This window comes from Rhineura floridana, chromosome 5 (assembly GCF_030035675.1).
Source record: "Rhineura floridana isolate rRhiFlo1 chromosome 5, rRhiFlo1.hap2, whole genome shotgun sequence".
Taxonomy (NCBI): Eukaryota; Metazoa; Chordata; class Lepidosauria; order Squamata; family Rhineuridae; genus Rhineura; species Rhineura floridana.
This window is the reverse complement of record NC_084484.1, coordinates 139,507,585-139,534,408: the sequence shown is the minus strand read 5'-3', so window position 1 is coordinate 139,534,408 and position 26,824 is coordinate 139,507,585. Positions and strand designations below refer to the sequence as shown.

Here is a 26,824-nt window from a genome sequence, read left to right as displayed (position 1 = left end):
TCACTGTTGTTTTAAATCGGTTACTTGATAATTCAATTGAAAATTGATGTCTCTAGACACAATATCCTACTGTAACCAAGCCCAAATAAGCATAACAGAAATAATTAGAGGGACGTACCTGATATAAGCCCTGCTCAGAGTAGATCCACTAAAATTAATGAACATTAACTTTGATCCATTATTTGTTGGGCCTACTCTGACTATAATTTGGATGGATACAGCCCATATATTTTCCATTTAGTTTTACCTCCATTGCTCTCCCCTTCCTGTTTCCCTTATGTCTACTTTTAGATTTTAAATCCTTCAGGGTAAGAATCTGTTTTTTTATTCCTTGCAAAGTGCCATGTATATACATGTTCTCAAGTAAACAAACATATTACTTCTGACTTGTTGATGTTAAAGTATTGTAAAGCAACCGGGTGTTATGGCAGAAGAGGAAAGATAAAAATCTTACAATACCCAACTTGGGACTTGTTGCTTCTGTTGTAGTTAGCAGCATTCTTTACTTTCATTAATGTCAGTTTTCAAATCACTTCACGCTTGTTATGGAAACAACAACTACTCAACTTTATGTGATTTGAAAATTGCACCCCAGGACTTGACATTCAGAAAATGCCACCCATATAATCCTGACGCCATAAGGACCCTATGTTATTTCTGTTCCTGATAACAGACCTGAATGTGGTTTTTACTGTGAGAATCTTTTGTAAGGCACGTTTTTTGTTGTTGTAAGACACTTTTGAGAGCCCCTTGGGGCTATAAAGTGGGGTAGAAATATTCTTTTAAAAAACTGTAGGGGGAGTTGTATCCAATAAAGCGATTGTTCCATGAGCAGAACTTCCAATTGTGCAACAAAACTTCACTCTCTTCCCCCTGTGTGCTCCCACATCCCCCAAATGTGCTCTAGGGATTCTCCCAACTCTCCTGAGCAGGGATGGGAAGTCCCTTTGCGTGAATGGAAGTCACTTCACGAGTTCAATGACTTTGTTGGTTATAATCCTGTTTTTCAGACCACCACCACAGAGGACAATTTCTCATTCTTGCTCACAGAAAAGTCTGCATCGATTAAAAAAACAATCTGCTTAACTAAGATATCATCATCAAATTAAGCATTTTTGCACGCATCCGAATTATACATGCCAGCTTCATTAACAGAGCATTATTCTTGTAAGCATCACCAAACGGCAGAAGTTTTACTGATCACAAAAGCTATTAAAATTATACCTTATATTTTTCTTTGGCCTTTTCTTTCCCAAGATGTTTAAGAACTTTATCAGCTAGCAACATACTTTGCTGATTTTGAAAGCCTTCTAAAATGCAGACAGCAGTGACATCTGGGAAAAAGACAACAAGGATACCAATTACTAGTTCATTAATCCTTGAAAAACTGCACAGTGATTTGCTATCATGCACATTATATCCCTTTGAACACACAGCTTGTACATAACTCTCTTTATAGTAGGGATGGGGTTCGCTGCATGGTGCCAATCCGCATGCATTTCAATAGCCCGTCGTTTCTTTACCGGTCTCTCCTTTTTTTGTTTCCGCTTTCTCTGGCACTTGCCCATTCGATCTGCTGCACACATTTTTGAGTGATTCGATCCACAGGTGTGGTTTTTTTCCCAGGTTGCAAAAATTATGTAATTGTTTTCGTAGATACTTAGGTAAATGACAGCATTCCACGTAGTTTTTTTGGCAGTGCAGACAAATATTGTGTAATTTTTAGGTTGCTTACATGAATGATCAGTGTTCCATGTGGTTTTTTGGTAGAGGGGAAAAACATTGCATAATTTTTAAGTTGCTGATGTGAATGAATGATCACAGCATTCCACGTGGTCTTTTGGCGGTGGGAAAAACACTACATAATTTTTAGGTTGCTGAAGTGAATGATCACAGTGTTCCACGTGGTTTCTTGGATTTTTTCAGTCACACAGTGACACACACACAATTAGCACAGAGAGAGTGAGAGCAAGACAGAGTGAGAGCAAGAGAGAAACAGCGCTTGGTTAGCTCAGGACAGCAGCAACAAAAGAGGGGCGGGGCGAGGCAAGTGGCATGGGTCAGTCTCAGCACCGTAATGTTTCCCATGCCAGAGATTCAGAATGCTCTGAGATATCTTGTTTGAAAAACATGACACTGCAGGATGATTTGACAATTACAACTGAAGACATATATGTCCAATTTTCTGCATTATGTTGCAATAATGAATTTTTTTCATAATATATAATGGACAAATGGAAATCCTGTGGTTGACACAACATCTTAATTACGAAAAAATACATAAAATAGGGGGAGGATTTAAAAAAAATCTTGCTGATTGCAGTCGCGGCCACAAAATCCATGCTAATTACAGTGATGGCCCACCGCAAGAGATAAGTGCCACTCCATAGGGATAGCGAACTAGTGAATTCAGTCGGGATCCAGTACCAGGTTCAATTTTGTTGGATATTCTCCCCCATCCCTACTTTACAGACAAGGATTTTGAAAACAAACATTCTTTCCCTAAATGTATATCCAACCAAACTCAGGCCTCTTCAACGTCATTTATAGTACAATATACTCACCTTCTAAACATTCTTTCTTATTGTCTAACTTCTCATGTGCCTTTGCACGCCTGAAGAGAGCTTTTACATATCTGGGATTTAGTTCAACTGCTTTTGTACAATCTTGTGCCACCTCCTTCCATTTTTGCTGCAGGTATAAGAATAACTAATTACAGATAAACTATTTTCTCAAATAAAAAAGATTACAAATTTCTACCACTTTTAACATTACTACTAAGTATGCTTTATTATAGTTTTTAGCGTGAAATGATCTTGTCTTCAGATGCTTCTCTAAATGTAATTTACCAATCCAAAAATGTAAATCCATGTATGTTTACTCAAGAGTTAAGTCCCACTGTGTTCAATGGAACTTACTCCCAGGGTAGATGTGCTTAGGAGTGCAGTAAATGGTTACAGCTGCAGAACAGTCTTACTAAAGTATCAGTGAATCAATAGGACTACCCAATGTAAACAGTCTTGAGAATAAAGCATATGAATTTTTCACTTTCAAAGCTGCATCTTGGAGACCGATATCCAGGAAAGCAAAGAGCCAGAGCAGCTGGTTGAAAACAGAATCAGGAAACTGATAGTGTACTTAGACTTTCAAAAAGCTTTTGACAAGGTACCTCACCAAAGACTTCTGAGGAAGCTTAGCAGTCATGGAATAAGAGGAGAGGTCCTCTTGTGGATAAGAAATTGTTTAAGAAGCAGAAAGCAGAGAGTAGGAATAAACGGACAGTTCTCCCAATGGAGGGCTGTAGAAAGTGGAGTCCCTCAAGGATCGGTATTGGGACCTGTACTTTCCAACTTGTTCATTAATGACCTAGAATTAGGAGTGAGCAGTGAAGTGGCCAAGTTTGCTGATGACACTAAATTGTTCAGGGTTGTTAAAACAAAAAGGGATTGCGAAGAGCTCCGTTTGCACTGGCTTCCTATTTGTTTCCGGGCTAGATTCAAAGTGCTGGTTCTGACCTATAAAGCCCTACACGGCATGGGGCCACAATACCTGGTGGAACGCCTCTCCCAATATGAACCTACCCGTACACTGCGCTCAACATCTAAGGCCCTCCTCCGAGTGCCATCCCATCGAGAAGCTCGGAGGGCAGTGACCAGAACTAGGGCCTTTTCCGTGGTGGCCCCCGAACTGTGGAACAGCCTCCCCGATGAGGTGCGCCTGGCGCCGATGCTACTATCTTTTTGGCGTCAGGTGAAAACCTTTTTATACTCCCAGGCATTTTAAAGTGTGTTTTAATAGCATTTTCATCATTATTTTGTATTCTGGATGTTGTTTGGTTCTTTTATTGTTTGTTGTTTTGTTTCTTGATTCATTGTATTTATTGTATTCATATATTGTGCTTGTTTTTATCTTTCTGTACACCGCCCAGAGAGCCTTCGGGCTTAGGGCGGTATATAAATTAAATTAAATTAATTAATTAAATAAATAAAAAGACCTCTCCAAACTGAGTGAATGGGCGGAAAAATGGCAAATGCAATTCAATATAAACAAGTGTAAAATTATGCATATTGGAGCAAAAAATCTGAATTTCACATATTGCTCATGGGGTCTGAACTGGCGGTGACCAACCAGGAGAGAGACCTCGGGGTTGTAGTGGACAGCACGATGAAAATGTTGACCCAGTGTGCGGCAGCTGTGAAAAAGGCAAATTCCACGCTAGGGATAATTAGGAAAGGTATTGAAAATAAAACAGCCAATATCATAATACCGTTGTATAAATCTATGGTGCGGCCGCATTTGAAATACTGTGTACAGTTCTGGTCGCCTCATCTCAAAAAGGATATTCTAGAGTTGGAAAAGGTTCAGAAGAGGGCAACCAGAATGATCAAGGGGATGGAGCGACTCCCTTACGAGGAAAGGTTGCAGCATTTGGGGCTTTTTAGTTTAGAGAAAAGGTGGGTCAGAGGAGACATGATAGAAGTGTATAAAATTATGCATGGCATTGAGAAAGTGGATAGAGAAAAGTTCTTCTCCCTCTCTCATAATACTAGAACTCGTGGACATTCAAAGAAGCTGAATGTTGGAAGATTCAGGACAGACAAAAGGAAGTACTTCTTTACTCAGCGCATAGTTAAACTATGGAATTTGCTCCCACAAGATGCAGTAATGGCCACCAGCTTGGATGGCTTTAAAAGAAGATTAGACAAATTCATGGAGGACAGGGCTATCAATGGCTACTAGCCATGATGGCTGTGCTCTGCCACCCTAGTCAGAGGCAGCATGCTTCTGAAAACCAGTTGCTGGAAGCCTCAGGAGGGGAGAGTGTTCTTGCACTCAGGTCCTGCTTGCGGGCTTCCCCCAGGCACCTGGTTGGCCACTGTGAGAATAGGATGCTGGACTAGATGGGCCACTGGCCTGATCCAGGAGGCTCTTCTTATGTTCTTATGTTCCTAACTGTGATATTTGAGAAGAAATTCCATGCATGCTTAAACTAGTATTTTTTAGAAGAAGAAAAAAGAGAAACAGCTGGTAGGAAGAAGTACTCAAAGCCTGCTAAAATTAAGACTTGGTACTACTACTTCAGACTGGAATAAGGCAAATAGCAGAAAATACTTCCGGCTAAGATGCTTCCAAGTCTTATTAAAGGTGTGTTTGATACCGCAGTTAGATCAAATGCAATTCCTCCATTACGATTCTTATACTGCAAACCTATACATGCCTACTCCTACTGTGTTCCATGGAGCTTATTTCCAAGTGTGAATAGGATTGCAAGCTTGGGAATCATACTACTTGCTGTAAAGGTAAATTTTCAGACAACCAGCAGAGAGAATTCTGAAACCCAAGATTTGAGAAGTATAATGCTTAGAGGCTAGAAAAAATAAAATGGCTACACATACAAGGAAAACAGGTGAAGTCTTTATATATAATGATTGTATTTAAGATTCATACCAGTTGCTCATATGCTGCAGCTCTGTTCTGATAAAACGTAGAAAGGTCAGCATTTTTCTCAGGGGGGCATAAACTGATGGCTTCAGTATAGCACTGAATGGCTAGCTCATATTTCCCAGCTTTAAAATATTTGTTGCCTTTGTTCTTTGCTGCTTGAGCTCTATCAAGAGGGTTCTGTAAAAATAAATATTTACCGGTCATGCACATTCTGCAGAGCAAAATACAAAAAGGTTAGTCTTCATAAAGCTTTAAAGTCTTCAGACCATCTTATAAAGCATCTTATAAAGCATCCTGTTTGACAAGATAATAATGAAGTGCTAGAAGATTTTGTGACAGCCCTTTTCCAAGCCCCAACTGAGTACAACCAGGTCCACTCCCCTAGTTATGTTCTCCTCTCACTAGAGCTGGCTGTCCCACCTCACCTGCCTTTTGTAACTGCCCTAAAATAAGAGCAGTACAACAAATGAGTAAAGTGTTTCTCAATGTTTCTCTAAATGCATGACCAGTACCAGATGGGTTCTAGGAATAATATCTTGTATACCCACAGCATTCAAGAGATCCAGGCAGTAACGTAAAACAAAGAGGAAAACTTTTATTTTAAACCAAGGATTTATTAAGGACAAGCATATATAGCTGGCACATAGTGTAAGCATGTTGGTTACAATTCTTCACCTTTCCCTGAACTCTGCTTCTCAATGTATTAACCTACTCTGAACCAGAATCCAATTAACTGTTTCCCTCTCCCTTCTAACCCCCCCCCAACTCATCCCGATTCCTTAACTGACAGAAAAACAGTCTCTTTACACACTCCTCCTCAACATTTCAATTTCCGGAATGATCAGTGACGGAAAAGGGCAGAACCTAGCATTAAACAGTGCATGCTAAATCTAATCTAATTATACTGTCTAACAATAACTGTACAATCCTGAAGCAATATATGTATATACAACATGTGTACATAACAGATATAATCTGTCCTTTATTAGTTACTTATGATTGTCAAGTCATGTATTAAAGATACTACTCACTACCAAAAATGAATTGTTCTGGTTCAATACTACACAGACAGAAACCACTTCAAGAAGAGTGCTATAAATGGAAATTGACTGCCTTCAAGTCGATCCCGAGTAATGGCGACCCTATGAATAGGGTTTTCATGGTAAGCAGTATTCAGAGGGGGTTTACCATTGCCTCCCTCTGAGGCTGAGAGGCAGTGACTGACCCAAGGTCACCCAGTGAGTTTCATGGCTGTGTGGGGATTCGAACCCTGGTCTCCCAGGTCGTAATCCAGCACCTTAACCACTACACCACACTAAACCAATTTCTTGTTTTACACACCATTCTGTGAAATAATTAAAACACAAGGCAACTTTGACACAAAAGGGAGAAACTTCCCAGACAGCTGCTTTAAATGAGCCCAAGGATTTAGATATGCCTAGGACAGGGATGAGATACATGTGGCCCTCTAATGTTTTGGGCTACAACTTCCATCATCGTTGATCATTGGGCATGCTGGTTGAGACTGATAGGAACTGGAGTCTAACATCTGGAGGCCTGCTGAAAGTCTCCTGTTTCAACAGGAGCTTGCTAAGTGGCACCCCTTGGATGCACAGAATTAGTTATGCAGTTCCTTAATTAGTACATTTATATCCTGCTTTTGTTCATGACTGAACCCAAAGCAGTATACACAAGGCACTAACCAGACCCAGTTCATGCTAAGCTTAAGCCAATGATGCTTTCAGTCCATTCTTGTTAATTGCAGTATTTGTTATTTGAGCAAACAAGTGAGATCGGCTATAAAATGTTGCAGCACACAGCGCTCCAGTTCAGCATGCCAGTCACCCAGCCATGTTCCATTCCCTATCTCTTCTCATTTTCTGTCCCCCCCCCCCCACACACACACAATGTTCATGGCGAATGAGCAAGCACTGTTCTCATTAGCCTGTTTTTGGAGTCTTCTTCCCACAGACAGGTTTTTTCCTAGAGCTTTTTTGTTCCACAAGCCTACTGATACCTCTGCTCATGTGTGAATAGTGCTGTTTTGACTAAATTTGAAGAAAGAGTTTAAGCATATAATATCAGAGTGGATACAAATCTATTTTTAAAAAACTATAAATACTACATTTTTCTTAAGTAGCTTATATTCAGACTTAATTACACAAGCCCTACAGTTGATATCAAACTGAATAAATGGCTTTACCAGATAGGACATTTGCACACAACACAAAACCATGATTTAGCATTATGCAGATGAGCCTCTACAAGGCCTGAGCAACTTACACTCTTCCCCCTCCTCTTTAGCCAGAAAAAAGGACTTCTGTTGAGTTTAGTTTCACTTAAAAGAATCCTGGTTAAGTGTGATGATTGAACAAACAATAGTTTGGTACTCATGGTTTGACCTTGGCTTGTTATGAAACTTACCAGAATTTGGAGTCAGCCAGTATCACTTGGCTCAACCACAATGCTAAGCTAGGATTCTTTAAAATGAACAAAAACTTGGCAGAGGTTCCCCTCCTGTGTGCATGGGAGAGGGAAGGATGAAACCCCAATGCTTTAAACAGGCTCATCCACATACTGGTAAACCATTGGTTGGCATTACATAGCAATAAAGCTATTGAATTAAACAAGGCTTTTCTTTGTAAATGAAGAACCAATTTTACCATTTCTCAAATATCTTAATTTACACTCCACTTACCCAGCATAGACATTTTATTTTCATCTGATTAAAATAACCTGCTCTAGTCTGTCCAGTAACTATCACACCTCATTTCTACCTCTCAGTCACGGGCACTGCATTTTTGTTTCCTACTTTGTTTTTTGTGATGGTAGGACTGGGTCAAGGGAGAGTGAAACAGAAAGGAGCAACACTGGAAAAACAAAAGACAAAATGGTCCAGTGTACTGATTTCTATATTCCCATACTTAAATTAACAAATTAAATTATCATCAGTACTGATCATACGACACTATTATGAACTTTTACAAAGATATTTCCTCTATAGGTGAAAAAGGAAAACATGCAAAACGTATACAGTAGGGCCCTGCTTCTCGGCACCCCACTTTTCAGCATTCTGCTAATACGGCACCAGCAGGGCGATCAGCTGGAGGGGGGGCTGGAGCTCCCCGCACTCCAGCTGATCACACCAGAGGAGGGGAAGATCAGCTATAGTGTGCTACAGCTGATCTTCTCTTCTGGTGCAATCAGACTCCCGCTCGAGCTGATCGCGCCCAAGGAGGGGAAGATCTGATATTCTCCTCCTCTGGCACGATCAGCAGATTAGGTTCCAGACCCCCACGCTACAGCTGATCTGCTTTCCAGCGGTTTTCGCTTTCCAGCAGGGGTCTGGAACCATTTAAATAGCCTTTATTTAGATCAATCCAAGCTATATCAAATATAATTAGAAGGGAACTATACGGATCTCAATTATGTGTGGTCACATGATAGCGTCCATACAAAGCAGTCACAGCTGCTAGCTGGAAGGAATGTTTCAAGTATTCCCCTAACTTATGAACAATTTGTGCTGTAGACCTTTGTTGGCTTGCTGCCAATTTAGGTTGAAATAGTTATGGAAATATGACATTCACTTCTTTAGACACTGTAACTTGGTACGGGACTAGTACCAAGTTACAGTGTCTAAAGAAGTGAATGTCATATTTCCTTGGATATCGTATTATATTTAATTTTTGTTGAAGTCATATCAGTAATTTCCTTGGATATCGTAATATATTCAATTTTTGCTGAAAGTCATATTAGTAGCCATTGAAAAAGACATCATTGTTGAAACGCGTCTGGCTGGACTTTTCTAACAAAAAACATATTTCTCTTTTCTTCATAAAAGAAATGGACCATCTGAACAAAATTTGTACATACCAGAAACATTCTTTATGATGTATATTGTCTTTGTCACACATTTTTGAAGATTACAGTATTATGTTTGTCAATGTTTGATTTTTGTATACTATCTTTTATATTCTTTTTCATTGTATTTTTATGTGTTTTATTAAATTTACACTGAGTATTTCCATAACTATATCAACCTTAATTCTTTAGTTTTACCTCAAGTATTTGTTAAGGTTCCATTAGACTTGTCTTGATTATAATTGCTGCCAATTTAAACATGGACATATGTTTAGCATAACACTGTTACACTAATAATATCTTTAAAAATACAGAAAATAAAAGTAGAAGATAAGCCATCTTTTTTGCCAGAAGAATGGAAGACAAAACAGCTTATATATGCATCACCTAACAAGTGTAAGTGATACATCACTTAAGATAACACTGTTACAGCCACTGAGTTAGCAAATTTTATTAAGCTGCTTGCTTGCTAATACCTCGGAAAGATTAGTTGATATTTCCACAATGAGAACTAAGAAGATAATCTTCATGTTTTTCTGTTGACTTGGAATCTATCTCAAGCCTTTGAAAGGCAACATCCTCTAACTAGAAGGGACAGAGTAAGAGTATTTGGAGTTAGTTAGAACTTTGAATTTGGACTCCTAGAGGAGCAGATAGAGAGCTGAGAGTTTTCAGCTGGAGTTAGGTAGAACTGGGCGCAGTCTTGGAGTTGGCTGAAACAGTTACTTGGAAACTATCAGGCAGGATTGGCAGCTATGTTATTGGCTAGTAGGAGTCTTATTTGCTTTCACAAGGTTTTGCTTATGTATCTGTAAAATAAAAGTAAATATTTCTTTTTTTTTTTCAATAATTTTTATTCAGATTTTCATAAAACATACAAGACAAAATCATAAAACATTCAAAGACAAAAAACAAAATCAAAAATAGTTAAACAAAAAGAAAAAAAGAAAAGAAGAAAAAAAAAAAAACAAAAATAAAAAATAAAGAGTAAAATATTGACTTCCCATTTGTCAAAGATCAAATCAGTTATAAGTCTATAATATATAGCAATCCTGTCTCTTAAGTCATATTATAAAATCACTTTCCTCCAGTAGTTATCTTACTTAATCATCAAATCTCATAAACATTACTTTATTCTTTCCACAAAAAGTCAAAGAGAGGTTTCAATTCTTTAAGAAATATATCTATCAATTTTTTTTTTCCAGATAAGCATATCGATTAATCCATCTCATTACTAATTATGATAATCTTATTGTCATAACCATAGTCAAAATAAACATTTCAATTAATCCATCACATCAGAATCTGTTAGGTTCAGTAATTTCAGTAGCCATTGTTCTATTATCTCTATTAGTTCCATTTTCCATCTTCCATCTTCAGTAGTCTTGTTAAGTCCAGTAATTTCAATATCCAATCTTCCATTATCAGTATTCCATAATAATCTTGCTGTCAAAGCCATAGTCATATAATAAGAGTCTGATGGGAATTACCTCTATCCCAAATATTTTCTTGCCATCCATTCTGAATAAGTTGCTGAAATACTGCTGTAAAATCATATCTCTGTTCTTTTTTTCAAAATACACTGGGTCATCTCTTAAAAGTTTTTCCATTGTCACATGGCTGCAGTTAATTCCATAGATTTTCTCTATATTGGGCTCCATCACATCATTCCAGTCCAGAAGATAATCCATGCCATTGATAACTTTATCTCTAGAATCTTCATTAATTTCTTCAGAGATAACATTGAGTTCCAAACAATAGATTTTATTTCTAAAGTCCATAGACTCCAAATCTTGTTCCTGTTCCACGTTTGTTCCAATCTCCGGGATCTCCTCTCTCACAGGGACCCCTATTCCAGTCTCCAGGGTCTCCTCTCTCACAGGGACCCCTATTCCAATCTCCGGGGTCTCCTCTCTCACAGGGACCCCTTCCAGGGTCACCTCTCTCACAGGGACCCTTATATCTTTAATCTCCTGCTTCATTTTACTCAATTCAATTTTCGTTATCTCAATCTCATTCATTATTCTCTGAAACATAGTTATTTCCAGATTCTCAGCCACTTTCTTAATTGCCATTTTAAAAGAAAAATATAGGAAAACCACTTCTTATTTCAGCAACAATTGGGTTAATACTCCAAACTTGGTGACATCACAGTATAAACAGAGCAGACAGCCTTATCTCTCCAATAGTTAAGTAAACAAAATGCAGTTCCCAGGATCGAAGCAATTAATGGCAATCGTCAAGAAACAGATTCGTCAAAATAAAATAGACCAAAAAGAGAGTAGTCTCAAAACAGTATAATATTTTTCAAAATAAAAATCTGGAATAGAAATCCCTCTTCTGTGTGTATCTTTAGAATGCAAATCCAGGACAGCTTTTTGCAACAAAAACAGAGATAAGCTATTAATTAGTGCGTAGCAGAGAGAAGTTACGGCTCCCCAGTGAGATGTCAAAAACCGATCAATCTGGCAAATCTCTTTTAAACAGCAACAATTTAAGTCAAGTAAAAGAAAAATATAGAAAGAAGGGTGCTTGCCTGTTAGTGCGTTCTCTCTTAGAAGATAAGATGAACGTTCGCTTTAACAGATAGAGCTTGCTGTTGAAAATCCGTCCCACCTTCGTCGGCTGGACCTCGTCCCATAAATTAATGAGATCTGGTCGTCCCAACAAAAATAGGCTTTGAGGTTAATCTCTTCGTTTCTCCCTACCCGGGAGAAGTTTAATCAGTCAAAAAAAAAAAAAAAACTGACTGATATATCTGAATAAGCTTCTTTTGAGGCAGGAGCCCGTCTCAAAAGCAGGCACAGGCTAAGTCACCCTTCCCGGAAGTCAAAATAAAAGTAAATATTTCAAAGACACTATAGATCTCCAGTGCTCTTCCATCCAAAGAAAACTTAACTCTGTAGAATTGATCCTAGACCATTCTCTGCTTGAAGAAATGAGAGGTATGCAACAGCATGTTCAGGACGTTACCATGATCTTTTATTATCAAACTGCTCAATGTGCAATCGATGTGGTACCATTACATTCTCACTTGCAGAGATTAACTACTAAGAATGCATCTTTACACACCATAACTTTTGTTTACTATGTTTATTTATTTATTATTTGATTTATATCCCGCCCTTCCTCCCAGCAGGAGCCCATGGAGGCAAACAAAAGCCCTAAAAACACTTTAAAACATCATAAAAACAGACTTTAAAATACATTAAAACAAAACAACTTTAGAAACATTCTTAAAGCTTTCAAGACATCTTAAAAAAAGGTTAAAACATATTGTTTTTAAAAAAGTTTAAAAACATATTAAAAAGCAATTCCAACACAGACTGGGATAAGGTCTCAACTTAAAAGGCTTGATGGAAGAGGAAGGTCTTCAGTAGGTACCAAAAAGATGACAGAGATGGTGCCTGTCTAATATTTAAGGGGAAGGAAGTACAAAGGGTAGGTGCCACCGCACTAAAGGTCTATTTCCCATGTTGTGCGGAATGGATCTCCTGATAAGATGGTATCTGCAGGAGGCCCTCACCTGCAGAGCGCAGTGATCAAATGGGTATATAAGGGATAAGATGGTCTTTCAGGTATCCCAGTACCAAGCTGTATAGGGCTTTGTACACCAAAACTAGAACCTTGAACGTAGCCCGGTAGCAAATGGGCAGCCAGTGTTCCACTTGAACACTTGCTTCACTTGACTCCTTAGAAATAAAATTCTTCAAAATTACTGTTTTAATTAATGCCCCTCTTGAAAGCATTTAGAAATTTTGCATGTTTCAATGCTAAATTTTAAATTATGGCCTCAATCCAAAGCTTTGTGGTCTCCTTTGCACACACAAGAGTTTCATACATGTAGCAGCTGCAGAACTGTTTTGTGTGACTTAGAGAATCTTGTTGCTCATAAAGGAGAACCTGTACACACATTCAGAACGGCCTCCAGCTAAAATATAAGAAAACAATTGTATGTGCTGATCATAGATGATGCACCACAGCAGAAATGTTAATGATTAGGGCACTTTTTGCTAACAGAAAGTACATTTGCCCCAAACTGCTCAAATGCCACAATATAGGTTTATATTGTCCTGCATTTTGTCCTGCAAAGGCTCTGTTTGAACAGCACTTTGTGAATACTATCTTGTCTCTCAAACACAAACTCCCTAAATGAGATAACACAGCATAGTACATTTGTTCATTTGTAAAGAAAACTATGGCAAAAATGAGCTGATAAAAAGATTTATGGTAAAAAGTAAATGCTAAAGGAATGTACATCAGCCTCCATTATTTTTCCATGCCACAATGCTTATAAACAAGGCCTTTGCTTTTTTTAGGGATGGTGTCTTCTCAAGCAGAATGTGGAATTTGCCATCATTCAATGGGCATGCTCTCACTGAAGCCAGCATATTACAAAACCTGACTACAGATAGATAAATTGGAGGATTCAGCTTTTTCCTTCCCAACACTTATAACCAACTTATGTCAATTTTAGAAGATACCTTTCAGATAAACATAAGCAAAGTTTCACTTTTGTGATCCAAGATCAGTCCCAAAATTCCAGTCAAACTTAACTATGTCGCGACCACCAACTCACAAGAAGACACCACTAAATGCTTCTCAAACAAAATATAATGGTTGCTCTATAACAGTCGTTACCAACCTGTTTTTCCCATGGACCACTTAAAAACTGCTAACAGCTTTGGCAGACCACTTAACGTTTTTTCTGCCTGTGGTAGCAATTGTAACGTGCTGTATGATTTTTAATGGTATTCTTACAGACATGCCTGCGGACCACCTGAATGAAGCTTGCAGACCAGAGTTTGGGAATCCTCTATAAGATGCTGAAAGCTTAAGATTTAAAACCCCTTCAGACTGAAAAAGATTTCCAAATTCTAAGAGCCTACATCATTTCTTTTAGGAGAATAGGTGACTTGTGGACCTTTTTTTTATATTTTCCAACCCTAAATACATGAATATTATGCAGATTTTGTGCATGTATTAAGTTACCCAAACAACAATAAAAGATCCTTATGATATCTAAAGGAAGGAGAAAATACAACTATTCATAATATCAATCGTTTTAAAAGTGCACTTTTTCATATAGCCATTAATTAATTAATTTGATATGGAGTCCTGATGTCCATTCCTCAAGAATATTATTCATATAGCGGGGGGGGGGGAATGCAAGCAACCAGATTTCACAGACCTTCTTTAGAAACACAAAAAAATTTCCAAATGGTAAATCTATAATCAGACTACAGTTTTCATGATATAGCTGTCAAGAGCTATTTGGCACACCATATAATATAAAGCTTACTATACACTTGGCAAACTCTGTGGCTTCACCTAACTGGCAATGTTTTCATGTTTATTGAGAAATCTGGACATCCCCATCAAATCAGCTATATGCAAAATTTCACTTTCATCTAAATGAGCATTAATAATAGATCAGTAAGATCCCCTTTTCTACATTAAAACAAGAACCGTTTCCTGAGCATTTATTTCTGTCTCTCTTGACCTGCATTGAACTGCCTAGTAGAATTTACACAGGACACTATTTCCCAAACTGTGTGTCATGAGAAGTACTGAAGTGTGCCTTGAAAAAATAGGCCACCAGTTTGGATCTTGGCCGCTCAGATTGGGAAGGCCCTATACAGCATTAATTGCCGGTATGTGGAAAGAGACACCATCCTGAAGAAGGCCTTAAGGATGCACTGGATTTCCCAGCACAGCTATCAATACAGATGACAAGAACATGACAATCTCTGAATTATAGGATAGTAGAGTTTGAAGGGGCCTAAAAGGCCATCATGTTCAACCCCCTGCGCAATGCAGGAATCCAAGTGAAAGTATACACGACAGGTGGCTGTCCAGCTGCCTTTTGAATGCCTCCAGTGTTGAGCCCACCACCTCCCTAGGGAATTTGTTCCATTGTTGTACTGCTCTAACAGGAAGTTTTTTCTGATGTTCAGTAAAAATCTGGCTTCCTATAACTTGAGCCCATTATTGCGTGTCCTGCACTCTGGGATGATCAAGAAGAGATCCGGGCCCTCCTCTGTGAGATTTCTTCTTGAAGCATTACAATTGCTTGACTTGTCTAAACAAAGAGGAAGGAAAGATTCCACTGTGATGCACTTTGAACTTGGCTATCCTGCAGTTACAAAGAAAATGTCTTCTCATTGTTCTGGGGAATTATCAAGAAAACAATATATGCATCTTTTCAGTTTAAAAACAAATTCCTTCTTCTTTTAATAAAGAAAATAATTGTTTGTGGAATCTTTTGGTCTTTAAAATAAAACTACAGCATTATATTTCAAAGCAGTCTAGCTTTTTTCACATTCACTTTTAATAGAAATCACTCAATAATCCTCTCCATTCTGCTTTCAATACCGAATTTTCTTTTTTTTTTTCAATAATTTTTATTCAGATTTTCATAAAACATACAAGACAAAATCATAAAACATTCAAAGACAAAAAACAAAATCAAAAATAGTTAAACAAAAAGAAAAAAAGAAAAAAAAAACAAAAATAAAAAATAAAGAGTAAAATATTGACTTCCCATTTGTCAAAGATCAAATCAGTTATAAGTCTATAATATATAACAATCCTGTCTCTTAAGTCATATTATAAAATCACTTTCCTCCAGTAGTTATCTTACTTAATCATCAAATCTCATAAACATTACTTTATTCTTTCCACAAAAAGTCAAAGAGAGGTTTCAATTCTTTAAGAAATATATCTATCAATTTTTTTTTCCAGATAAGCATATCGATTAATCCATCTCATTACTAATTATGATAATCTTATTGTCATAACCATAGTCAAAATAAACATTTCAATTAATCCATCACATCAGAATCTGTTAGGTTCAATAATTTCAGTAGCCATTGTTCTATTATCTCTATTAGTTCCATTTTCCATCTTCCATCTTCAGTAGTCTTGTTAAGTCCAGTAATTTCAATATCCAATCTTCCATTATCAGTATTCCATAATAATCTTGCTGTCAAAGCCATAGTCATATAGTAAGAGTCTGATGGGAATTACCTCTATCCCAAATATTTTCTTGCCATCCATTCTGAATAGGTTGCTGAAATACTGCTGTAAAATCATATCTCTGTTCTTTTTTTCAAAATACACTGGGTCATCTCTTAAAAGTTTTTCCATTGTCACATGGCTGCAGTTAATTCCATAGATTTTCTCTATATTGGGCTCCATCACATCATTCCAGTCCAGAAGATTATCCATGCCATTGATAACTTTATCTCTAGAATCTTCATTCATTTCTTCAGAGATAACATTGAGTTCCAAACAATAGATTTTATTTCTAAAGTCCATAGACTCCAAATCTTGTTCCTGTTCCACGTTGGTTCCAATCTCCGGGATCTCCTCTCTCACAGGGACCCCTATTCCAGTCTCCAGGGTCTCCTCTCTCACAGGGACCCCTGTTCCAATCTCCGGGGTCTCCTCTCTCACAGGGACCCCTTCCAGGGTCACCTCTCTCACAGGGACCCTTATATCTTTAATCTCCTGCTTCATTTTACTCAATTCAATTTTCATTATCTCAATCTCATCCATTATTTTCTGAAACATAGTTATTTCCAGATTTTCAGCCACTTTCTTAATTGCCATTTTAAAAGAAAAATATAGGAAAACCACTTCTTATTTCAGCAACAATTGGGTTAATTCTCCAAACTTGGTGACATCACAGTATAAACAGAGCAGACAGCCTTATCTCTCCAATAGTTAAGTAAACAAAATGCAGTTCCCAGGATCGAAACAATTAATGGCAATCGTCAAGAAACAGATTCGTCAAAATAAAATAGACCAAAAAGAGAGTAGTCTCAAAACAGTATAATATTTTTCAAAATAAAAATCTGGAATAGAAATCCCTCTTCTGTGTATATCTTTAGAATGCAAATCCAGGACAGCTTTTTGCAACAAAAACAGAGATAAGCTATTAATTAGTGCGTAGCAGAGAGAAGTTATGGCTCCCCAGTGAGATGTCAAAAACTGATCAATCTGGCAAATCTCTTTTAAACAGCAACAATTTAAGTCAAGTAAAAGAAAAATATAGAAAGAAGGGTGCTTGCCTGTTAGTGCGTTCTCTCTTAGAAGATAAGATGAACGTTCGCTTTAACAGATAGAGCTTGCTGTTGAAAATCCGTCCCACCTTCGTCGGCTGGACCTCGTCCCATAAATTAATGAGATCTGGTCGTCCCAACAAAAATAGGCTTTGAGGTTAATCTCTTCGTTTCTCCCTACCCGGGAGAAGTTTAATCAGTCAAAAAAAAAAGAAAAAACTGACTGATATATCTGAATAAGCTTCTTTTGAGGCAGGAGCCCGTCTCAAAAGCAGGCACAGGCTAAGTCACCCTTCCCGGAAGTCTCAATACCGAATTTTCAATACTGGGGAAAGCAGTGTCAAGCTACTTTATGTTGTAAAAAGCTAATTTATTGAAAAACATAAGAAATCCCAATAATGCAAGAAAGATGAAGAACTCTGCACCTATAGGAATGTTCAGGGTTAAAATAGATTCACAAAAGATAGCCTAGCATAGTACTAGATTCAGAGCCAGCCTAACCCATTTTTATCAGAACTAGTCATTTTCTCCTTAAAAGGGGGGAAAATGACTCTTTTGGCACCTCAAAGCAAATAATTCTGAAGTGAGTGGTTGCCCAACCCCTTTTTTCACCTGTGTTCTTTCCTATTTCCTATCCCACAAAATACTGCTCTTCCCCACTACCTCTATCCCCACGCTCCTTGTATCCTAACTCTTTGAACTGTGGTGCCCCAAGCCTGAACAAGAACATACCCACACCATGCTCTCCAGGATGCAAACTCACTCTCTTTCCTTGTAAACTAGGAGCCCAAGCACTTTTGAGATATAACAGAAGGAGCCAGCCAGCATGCAGTCACCTCTTGCAGTCTTAAAGCCTCAGAACTGTGAGGCTGCAAATGCCCTGGGGTCAACCTCCTTGACAGACAGAGATGAGGCATAGGCTCAGAGGCTGGAAAAAAATGAACATAGTGCAACTTCGTATTAAATAAGAGTGCACTACTGAAGCTTGTTCATCATCTAGTCTTAAAAAGCAGTCATTCAAAAGTCTGTCTATATCCTTCCCCTTTTCTACTGACCCCCATTTTATCCTCACAATAAACTTGCGAGGTAGGTTAAGAGTGAGAGTCAGTGACCAGTCCAGCTTCATGGCTGGATGGGAATTTGCACCTAGTTCTGGAGAGCGTTTTAAGTTGCCACAAGTTACATGACAAGAGACTATCTGCAAGCCTACCCTTACAACTACATGGCCCACAACTTACAGAAGCATCACAAGTTTAGCTATCCAACTCCAGTCCTTCAAATTCAAACTCTTGTCACAGTAAGAACACAACTCCACGGAGTAATTTTAGGACAGCATGAGAAGAAAATCGATATCCACTGCTCCCATATTTAACCTGTACAGTTACCTTAATGGTACCTTCTGACTTTACAATTGTCCAAACCTAGTTGTATTCAGTTTGACAGCCAAGCTGCCAGTTCACATAAGGGAAGCCTTGAAGTTATAAAGAACACACACCTGTGTCCTTTTACATTGCAAAATGCATAGGTAAGAGCAGGAGAGGGGACCTTATAACTTTCCTGCCCCCTGTGGTAGAAAATCTTATATATCTTACATGAAGATAAGAGCAGTCCTCCTGAATCAAACCAAAAAGGCCCATCTAGTCCAGCAGCCTGTTTCCACAGTAGCCTACCAGAAGTCTATAGGAAGCTCACACAAAGGAGTACAAGAGTACATTTGTGTTCCTCAGCAACCGGTGATCAGAGACAAACCATCTGTGATACTGGTGGCAATACAGAGCCATCAGGGCTAGTAGACATTGATAGCCTTAGCCTCCACGCATTTATCTAATCCCTTTTTAAAGCCATCCAAGTTGGTGGCCATCAATTCCATCCTATGGCAGTGAATTCCAGTTTAACTATGTGCTGTGTGAAGTACTTCCTTTTGTCTGTCCTGAGTAGTCCAACATTCAGCTTCATTGGATGATCCCTGGGTTCTAGTATTATAAGAGGGGAAGAAAACCTTGTATCAACTTTCACTACACAATTAATCACTTTCATCATTTTATTATGCTTCCCCCCCCTTATTTTTTTTCCAAACTAAGAAGCTCCAAATGTTATATGACCTTTCTTCATAGGGAGGTTGCTCCAGGGCCTTGACTGCTCTTTCTACATCATTCCAGATCTATATCATTCTTTTTTGAAGTGCAGTAAACAGAACTGTACACCTATTTCAACAGCTATTTATTTTTGCTTTAAGAACGTAACAGTCACAGGAGTCTTTGAGTGCTGGCATGTATAGCAGGGGTAGCTAACCTGTGGCTACTCCTAATATAGATGTTGCTGGTCTACAACTCCCATAATCCCTGACTCATTGGATACAATGACTGGGGCTCATGGGAGCTGGAGTTCAATTACATCTACATAGCCATAGCAGGTTAGTTCCTCTGATCTATCTCCTCCAGATGCATAAAAATCAATTCATAAATACATTCATTTTCCAAGTGCTCAGAGCTCTTTCAAATAAGCAATATACATTTTCTGACTGTGTAGTCTTGCAACAAGCTGTACCACATCCATGCCTACACAACTGATTAAGTTCCAAAGCCCTCACAGAAAAGTCACCAAAAACACACACACTTTGCTGTGTTGGTGTTACACAAAGTTTAAGTTATGTTTCCGTGCTCTTGTCTCAATGATATGCAGTATCTTCACACCATCAGTGCATATCCCTGCCCATGCCAGTGCTGACCAGACACACATTATATGTTTTAAAGTCTTACACCCCTAACATGGAGAGTTGCCTTGAGAAAAGGTTTTCAAAAGCCCTTGAGCAAGTGCATGATCTTAAAACTAAACCTTTTGAAAGTTATTTATTTATAGCCCACCCTTCTCCCAAGAAGGCAAAATGTATATCAGGTGCATGATAGACATGATATACCTCCCCCAGTGATGGCACTGAGTCTCAAAAGTGAGGAGTTTGGAATGGCTAACTCAAGATCCTATCTTGAGCCAATTACAGATGGGCCTGAACTTAAGCTAGTAGAAGCCTAAACAGAAGAGAGCTCAAATCAATTTAGTCATTAAAATTGAGACAGGGGCTCTTTCCTCACTTTTCCCCCTCCCCCAATCACCACTTCCATCTGACAGTACCATCTTACTATTCAAAATTCCATTGATAACAACAGAGCTCACTTCCAGATAGAGAATATTTTAAGATTGCCCCTTGAAAAATGTTGGAAGTAACCCTAATAAGGAAGCACTGCTATTACTAGCCATTCCCTTCCAAAATCTATTCCAGGAACACCTGGGTTTCTTGAAAGCTTAACAAGGTTTGCTGAGTGAGAAGATGAGTGATGCTTGACAAGTATCAATGAATGTGAGCTTGCTCATTACTTCCAGTCTTCGCCAAAAGCAGGCAGCCACAGAGAATCAGATGCGTTTTAGGGTTTCTTCTCAGTGCTGACCGTACCCCTGTTCAGATGTACATCTCCAGGCAATTAGAATCATATGAGGGAGAGAAAAGAGAAGGTGCTATGGCCTTCTTCTTCAATGTGTTTGCATTCTATGCACTGGAGAAGTAATGTATGCTGCAGGGAATCTGAATTTAGCATTGCTTTTTGTAAACTGACTTCTCTCCACTTCCCCAGTACTTTGCATTATGATATTTTGAATGTTTGTTGTAAGCCACTTTGGGCAAAGCTTGCAGTGGAAAGGCAGCAAACTCAAATCAAATCAACCTGCTGCTCTCATGGAGTTTAGAACCCTAGAAAACAATGGAGCTGACCAACAGAAACACAACAGAAGAGGAGAGACATCAAGCATGCCCCTGTTCTCCCTCTCGAGGGAGGGGGTATCACCTGTACAGGTCTGGTGATGTGAACAGGCTTTACGGGAACTGACTGTGTACCCTAAAACATGCTCAAGAATCCCCAGCAACACACAGGGATTCCATGACCAAACATACAGGGTCTCTGTGACAGTACAAATAAACAACACAAGAAAAGTTTCTTAGAGAGAGAGAAAGTTTGAGCCCTCATCCCCAGATGTTCTTGGACTGCCAGGGATCATGGGAGTTGTAGTCCAACAATATCTGGATACACAAAGTTGAAGAACAACTCATTTTCTAGAAAACTTTTCCACTTCAGCCAAGCAGAGATAGCAACAGAAGGCTAGAACAGTGGTTTCCAAACATATTTTCCCACAGACTATTTGAAAATTGCTGAGGGTCTTGGCAGACCCCTTAATGATTTTCTGCCAGTTGTAGCCATTGTAACGCCCTGTGCTAGGTGCTGTTTGATTTTTAGTTGCATTTTCATTGCCACTTTTGTTTCTTGCACTGTATTTTATTGTATTATTCACAGACACACCACAGACCACTTGAATGAAGCTCATGCAGCACTGCTGGTCCACAGACCAGTTTGGGAACCCCTGTGCTAGAATCAATAGCGGCGATCAGCAACTGAAGACCATAGGGTTAAATCTGAGCCCTACAACTTATTTATTCATAGCATTTCACTCCACACTTCAGTCAAAACAGACTACCAGAGCAGCTGACACAATCCATTTAAGACAGTCGCCCTCAGGCTTATAATCTGAAAGACAGGACACAGGGAAAAAAAGGGACTGGGGAGGAAGGAAGAAATGAACACTCAGATACTGTTTGTTAACTTCTTGAGAAATCCCAACGGTTTCTCCCCGCCCCGCTGCCAACCCAACGGCGAGAGATTGGTGGCTGTGACGAACGGGCCTGTGCTGTATGTCCAGTGGGAGCGAACACGCGTCCTGGCCATCGCTGCTCCCTGAAAAAGTAGTGGCCGACCAAGGAAAGATAACGACCCCCCCTCCTCGAGCGGCAGCACGTGACAGTGAATTGCTGGGCTCATGGCAGCCCTCCCTGAACCAAAGGCACGCGGCCGCCGCAACGTCCCGCTCCAAACGTTCCACCCCAGCGCCCGCCAGCAGTACCACCACCGGCCACCCCTGCAGCGCTTCCAGAATTTATAGTAGTCCCCTTCCTCACTTCTCCCCACTTTCTCTCTGTCTCTCACTCCTCCTTCTCCTCCTCCCCAACATAAAAAAAGCCCAAGCGGCCCTTCCCGCCCTCTTCTCACCATCTCGTCACCACTGGGGCCATTGGGGTGGCCGGCCCCCGAGCCGTCAGAGGGCCCCGGGCTGGCTCTTCCCTCGGGGGTCTTCCTCTCGCTCGCACCTTTACCTCCGTCCCGCGGCGCCCGCCTCCGCCGGCCCCACAGGTAAAGGGCTCCGGCCCCGATCAGCAGCGGCGCCCCCAGCGCCAGGGCCAACTGCCAGCGGGGTATCCCTGAGCCTGTCCCACCCCCACCCGAAGTGGCCTCCACGGGCTTCGAGGCGGCCATGATTTCTGCTCGCCTCGCAGCTCCTCCGGCGGCGGCGGCGGCGGCGGCAGAACCAATCCGGGAGAAAGACACAGGGGGGGGGGTCAACGGAAACGAGGGGCATAACGGGAAAAGAAGCCTATTAAAGCTTCCGCTTGCTGCCTTACAGCTCACTACCACGTCCTAGACTGCAGTGCCACCTGCTGACGGGAAAGAGTTAAAGCAGTCACGGCCTAACGAGAAAGGGACAAAGGCGTTGTACCATCTTCTGGCGGAAAGTGGTTTAAGCGAAGCGCGTGGAATCCGTCATTGAATCATGCAACAAGGAACTCCGAAATTTAATTTCGTGCAGGAATGAACGACATATACATGACCACTGATAGTAACCAGGATCAGGGTCTGAGAATGATTCTGTATCTTTAAGAGAAGAGAACATTCAGCCAAGTGCAGGTTTTCATGCAACATTGTAATGGGAAAAACCACAAGGTGAAATTCTCCCTCCTGCACAGCTTTTAAAGATACAGAAGACCTCTTGGAGGCCGGGCCTGGCAACCAAGCAGTCTTCTGTACCTTTAAAAGTTGTGCAGGGGAAAGGGAGAATTCCACCTTACGGTTTTTCCCATTACAGGGTTGCAAGAACACCTGCACTTGGCTGACTCTCTTCTCCTAAATATACAGGATCAGTCTCAGGCCTTGAACCTGACAAGCCTACCTGGTGCATTCACTATAGCTGCCCAATTTCCCTGCTTTTTAAAGTTGGATAGAAATATCTGTGGGCTATAGGTACATTCTTAAGGTTTTTTTGCCTATTAGTGAATTTCTCGGCTTTTTAATCTGGGAGGTAGGAAATGGGATCCTTTGCAAGCTTGCAGAGAATGGATTGATTATTTGCATGTTTACTGAGTTCAGAGGGATTTATTCCAGTGCAATCATGCTTAGGATAGGTAAAACTGACAGGGGTGGGGGAAGGGAGGGATGACTGGAGTGGTCAGGGAAAGAGGAAAAAGGAAGAGGGGAGGGGAGGAGGATGGGAGAGGAGAGGGGAAGGAGAGGAAAGGCAGGTCTGATCATTTGCATGCTTATTGATTTCAATGGGATTTACTTCTATGTAATTGTGGTTTGATCATTTGTGTACTTTTTAAGGAGGAGATTGGGTGGGTGGGCACTGGGCTGAGGGGAAGCCCCTTTCCTTTCCAAAAGGAAAACATTTTGAACAGTATCATTGCTTTTCAGCATTTCCCCCACCTTTTTATTCTACAGCAGGCACATGTAACCCAAATTTAACCCAAAGCTGTCCCTGGGCACATCCACACCAGACCTTTATTTCACTTTGGACAGTCATGGCTTCTCTGAAAGAATCCTGGGAAGTGTAGTTAGTGAAGAGTGCTGAGAGTTGCTAGGAGATGCCCTGTTCCTCTCACAGACTTTAATCAGAGTGGCTGACTGTTAAACCACTCTGGCCACTGGAGCTCTCTTAGGGGAATACTGTAGCAGTCTCCTCTCAGCACCCTTCACAAACTACACTTCCCAAGATTCTCTGAGGGAAGCCATGACTGTCTCATGTGAAATCAAAGTCTGGTGTGTGTGTGGCCGCCTGATTAGGCAAGCCAAGCAGCTGTGTGTCTGGCTTTTAGAACAGTTGGTTCTTACTGAGCATGCCCAACATCATTCAGTTCAATGCAACATTTATTAAATTAATTAAAAATCAGCCAGGCATTTTTTTAACTTTTAAACTGCAGAAGATGAAGGTCAGAGTATGGGGCAAGGTCAGTAACAGGATTACAGGTGCTCTGTGCACATGGCTGATTTTTAATGAATTTTGACAGATTATGAGAACTCTCAGAGAAAAAAGTCCAAAAGGGGTCTGCGTTTTCTCTCTCTCTCTCTTTAGACTTTGAACTCTCGATTCTTTCTGTCTGTTTTGTGTATTGCCATGAAAATTGAGAGGGTTGTTAAGCAAGCGTTAATGAGTTCAGGACTGTAAGTTTTGTAAGGTTTTGTTGTGAAATGAGCTTATGGGAAGCATCAGAATGGCATGGGGGTATTTTCAATTTAACATTGCAGAATGTGGAAAATCCACGCTGGCTATAATATACAGCCATTCTGATGGCTGTATAATGAACAAGCGGCGTCAGGGGAATGGAACCACAACAACAAAAAACTCCTCCCCATCTAATAGACAGTCATCTGAAGAGATCCTACACACATACATGTAAATGTGCGAATGAACCTTTTTGCAAAATCGGGGCTCAGGTTTTTTTTCAGTGCAGTTACTACTTGGCCATTGGTGACTACAAACTAAAGCACTTCAAAGAGAGACTCACTGCAACACAAACTACTGCATCAGAATTCATCAAGAGTTTCGAGGTTCTCACTTGTAGATTGAATCGGAAGTGTTAATTGACTTAATGTCAGGACATCTGCGTGTACCAACTTTTTTGTGTGTGAATGACTATTGTTAAGATAATAAACACCATCTGTACTACTACACATTTCATTTTTTTCTGATCTCCCTGTTCACAATCCTCCCAAAAAAGTCCATGCATCTGATAAAGTGGAGTGTAGTATACCAAAGCATGTGCCATAATATATTTGTTAGCATTCAAGGTGCTACAAGGCTCTTTGTTATTTATGTTTCAAAGGCTTACCTTCATTTAAATATACAGTGGATTTCACACCTCACCCTCACTACAAAGGTTTTGCTTGGAGGTAACAAATATGAAAAACATTTTTCTAGTGATGCTGGGTTGCCCGACACATCCATCAGAACAAGAAAAATTGGTGAGCGTTTAAAGACTGATATTACTGCTTACCTGCAAATAAAATGCTTCTGGTGTTGCTTCTGCTTGTTTGACTACAGCATTTAGTGGAGGGAGTACGTTGCATTTTCCTCCCATTTTCTTGTCTGTAGTATTCAATGGAGGAAGAAAAACAGGATTTGTCATTGGGGAAGAAGATGGTGCATGTTTGTTTGAACCTCTAATTGGATGGGAGGGAGTTGTTGCTGCGGTTGATGAAGGTGCCAGTGTTTGTCTGGCTGATGTTTTCACTGGTGGGAGATGCACACTGAACATTGATGGTGGCTTTCCTGGTGGTCTTAATGGTGGAAGAGAAAAATCTGCCATTGCATATGTATCTATGAAGCTCTCCTAAGGATAAGAAGAAAAAAATCTCTATTATTTGTGTTTTTTTAATCTGAATCCATTCTCCATCCTCCTTCCCTGGGACTTTTTTAATTGTCAGCAACTGAAAACAAAACAAAAAAGGTAAAGTATATTTGCCTGAGATAATAGCCATTGATAGACCTATCAAGAATGAATCTAATAATTTTCTTCAAAGCTAACTAAGCTATTGGCCCTTACCATGTCTTGTTGCTATGAGTTTCATTAATTAATCATTGTTAACGAAGGCATACTATCTTATGTTTGTTCTAAACATTCCATCAATCAATTTAATCCAATGATCCCATTTTTAGTGAGGGAGATGGGAAGCAGTGTTTTATAAACTTTTATGGTTTCTTCACCACACAATATGGTTGGGTAAATGGTTTGCATGTTTGTGTATCTGACCTATAGAGTTTGTTCATGTTGATGTTATCCACTGATGGACCCTCCTGGATTTTGCTTCCAAGCATGGCACCAATTTTGAATTGCCAAATTATACTCCAAAGTATTATGGATCTGAAAGTGTACTCCCGGAATGAGTGAATATAAAAGGTAAGCTGTACTCCAAGAAGCCACTCATCCAGAACCCAACTGATGTTTAAGACTCATGTAGATCAATGCCAATGTTGACAGAACATCATGAAGCATCTGTGATTTGGACTTGTTCTGGGGTTAATCTGAGGATATGTCCATGTGATTGTCATATACAAATATCGGTTAATGTGCATTGGCCACCCTGGGCTCCTACTGTGGGGAAGGGTGGGATATAAATCTAATAAATAAATAAATAAAATTGGGACATAAATTATAAGAGGCCAGTAAATCTTTATTCATGTATACAGTGGCAAACTGAAACCAGTCTTTCGTGTTTTCAAAGCACAAGATAATGTTACTTAGCTGCTAGAATTTTCCCAGAAGATCCTTTTTGTATAGATGGAACATATAATTTGAATAT

The 26,824-nt window shown here is 39.7% G+C and overlaps 1 protein-coding gene across 1 annotated transcript in view; it reads right to left on the bottom strand.

The window, feature by feature from the left end:
• TOMM70 (translocase of outer mitochondrial membrane 70) overlaps window positions 1-22,846 on the bottom strand; it is a 45,252-nt gene extending 22,406 nt beyond the window's left edge. Inside the window, exons 1-4 of the mRNA XM_061628224.1 lie at window positions 22,463-22,846; window positions 5,449-5,622; window positions 2,565-2,691; window positions 1,225-1,334 (exon numbers count right to left, since the gene is read on the bottom strand). Of these exons, the coding sequence (XP_061484208.1) occupies window positions 1,225-1,334; window positions 2,565-2,691; window positions 5,449-5,622; window positions 22,463-22,726 (675 nt within the window). The 5' untranslated portion in view covers window positions 22,727-22,846. The remainder of the gene's footprint in view (window positions 1-1,224; window positions 1,335-2,564; window positions 2,692-5,448; window positions 5,623-22,462) is intronic.
• Between the last annotated feature and the right edge of the window lie 3,978 nt (window positions 22,847-26,824).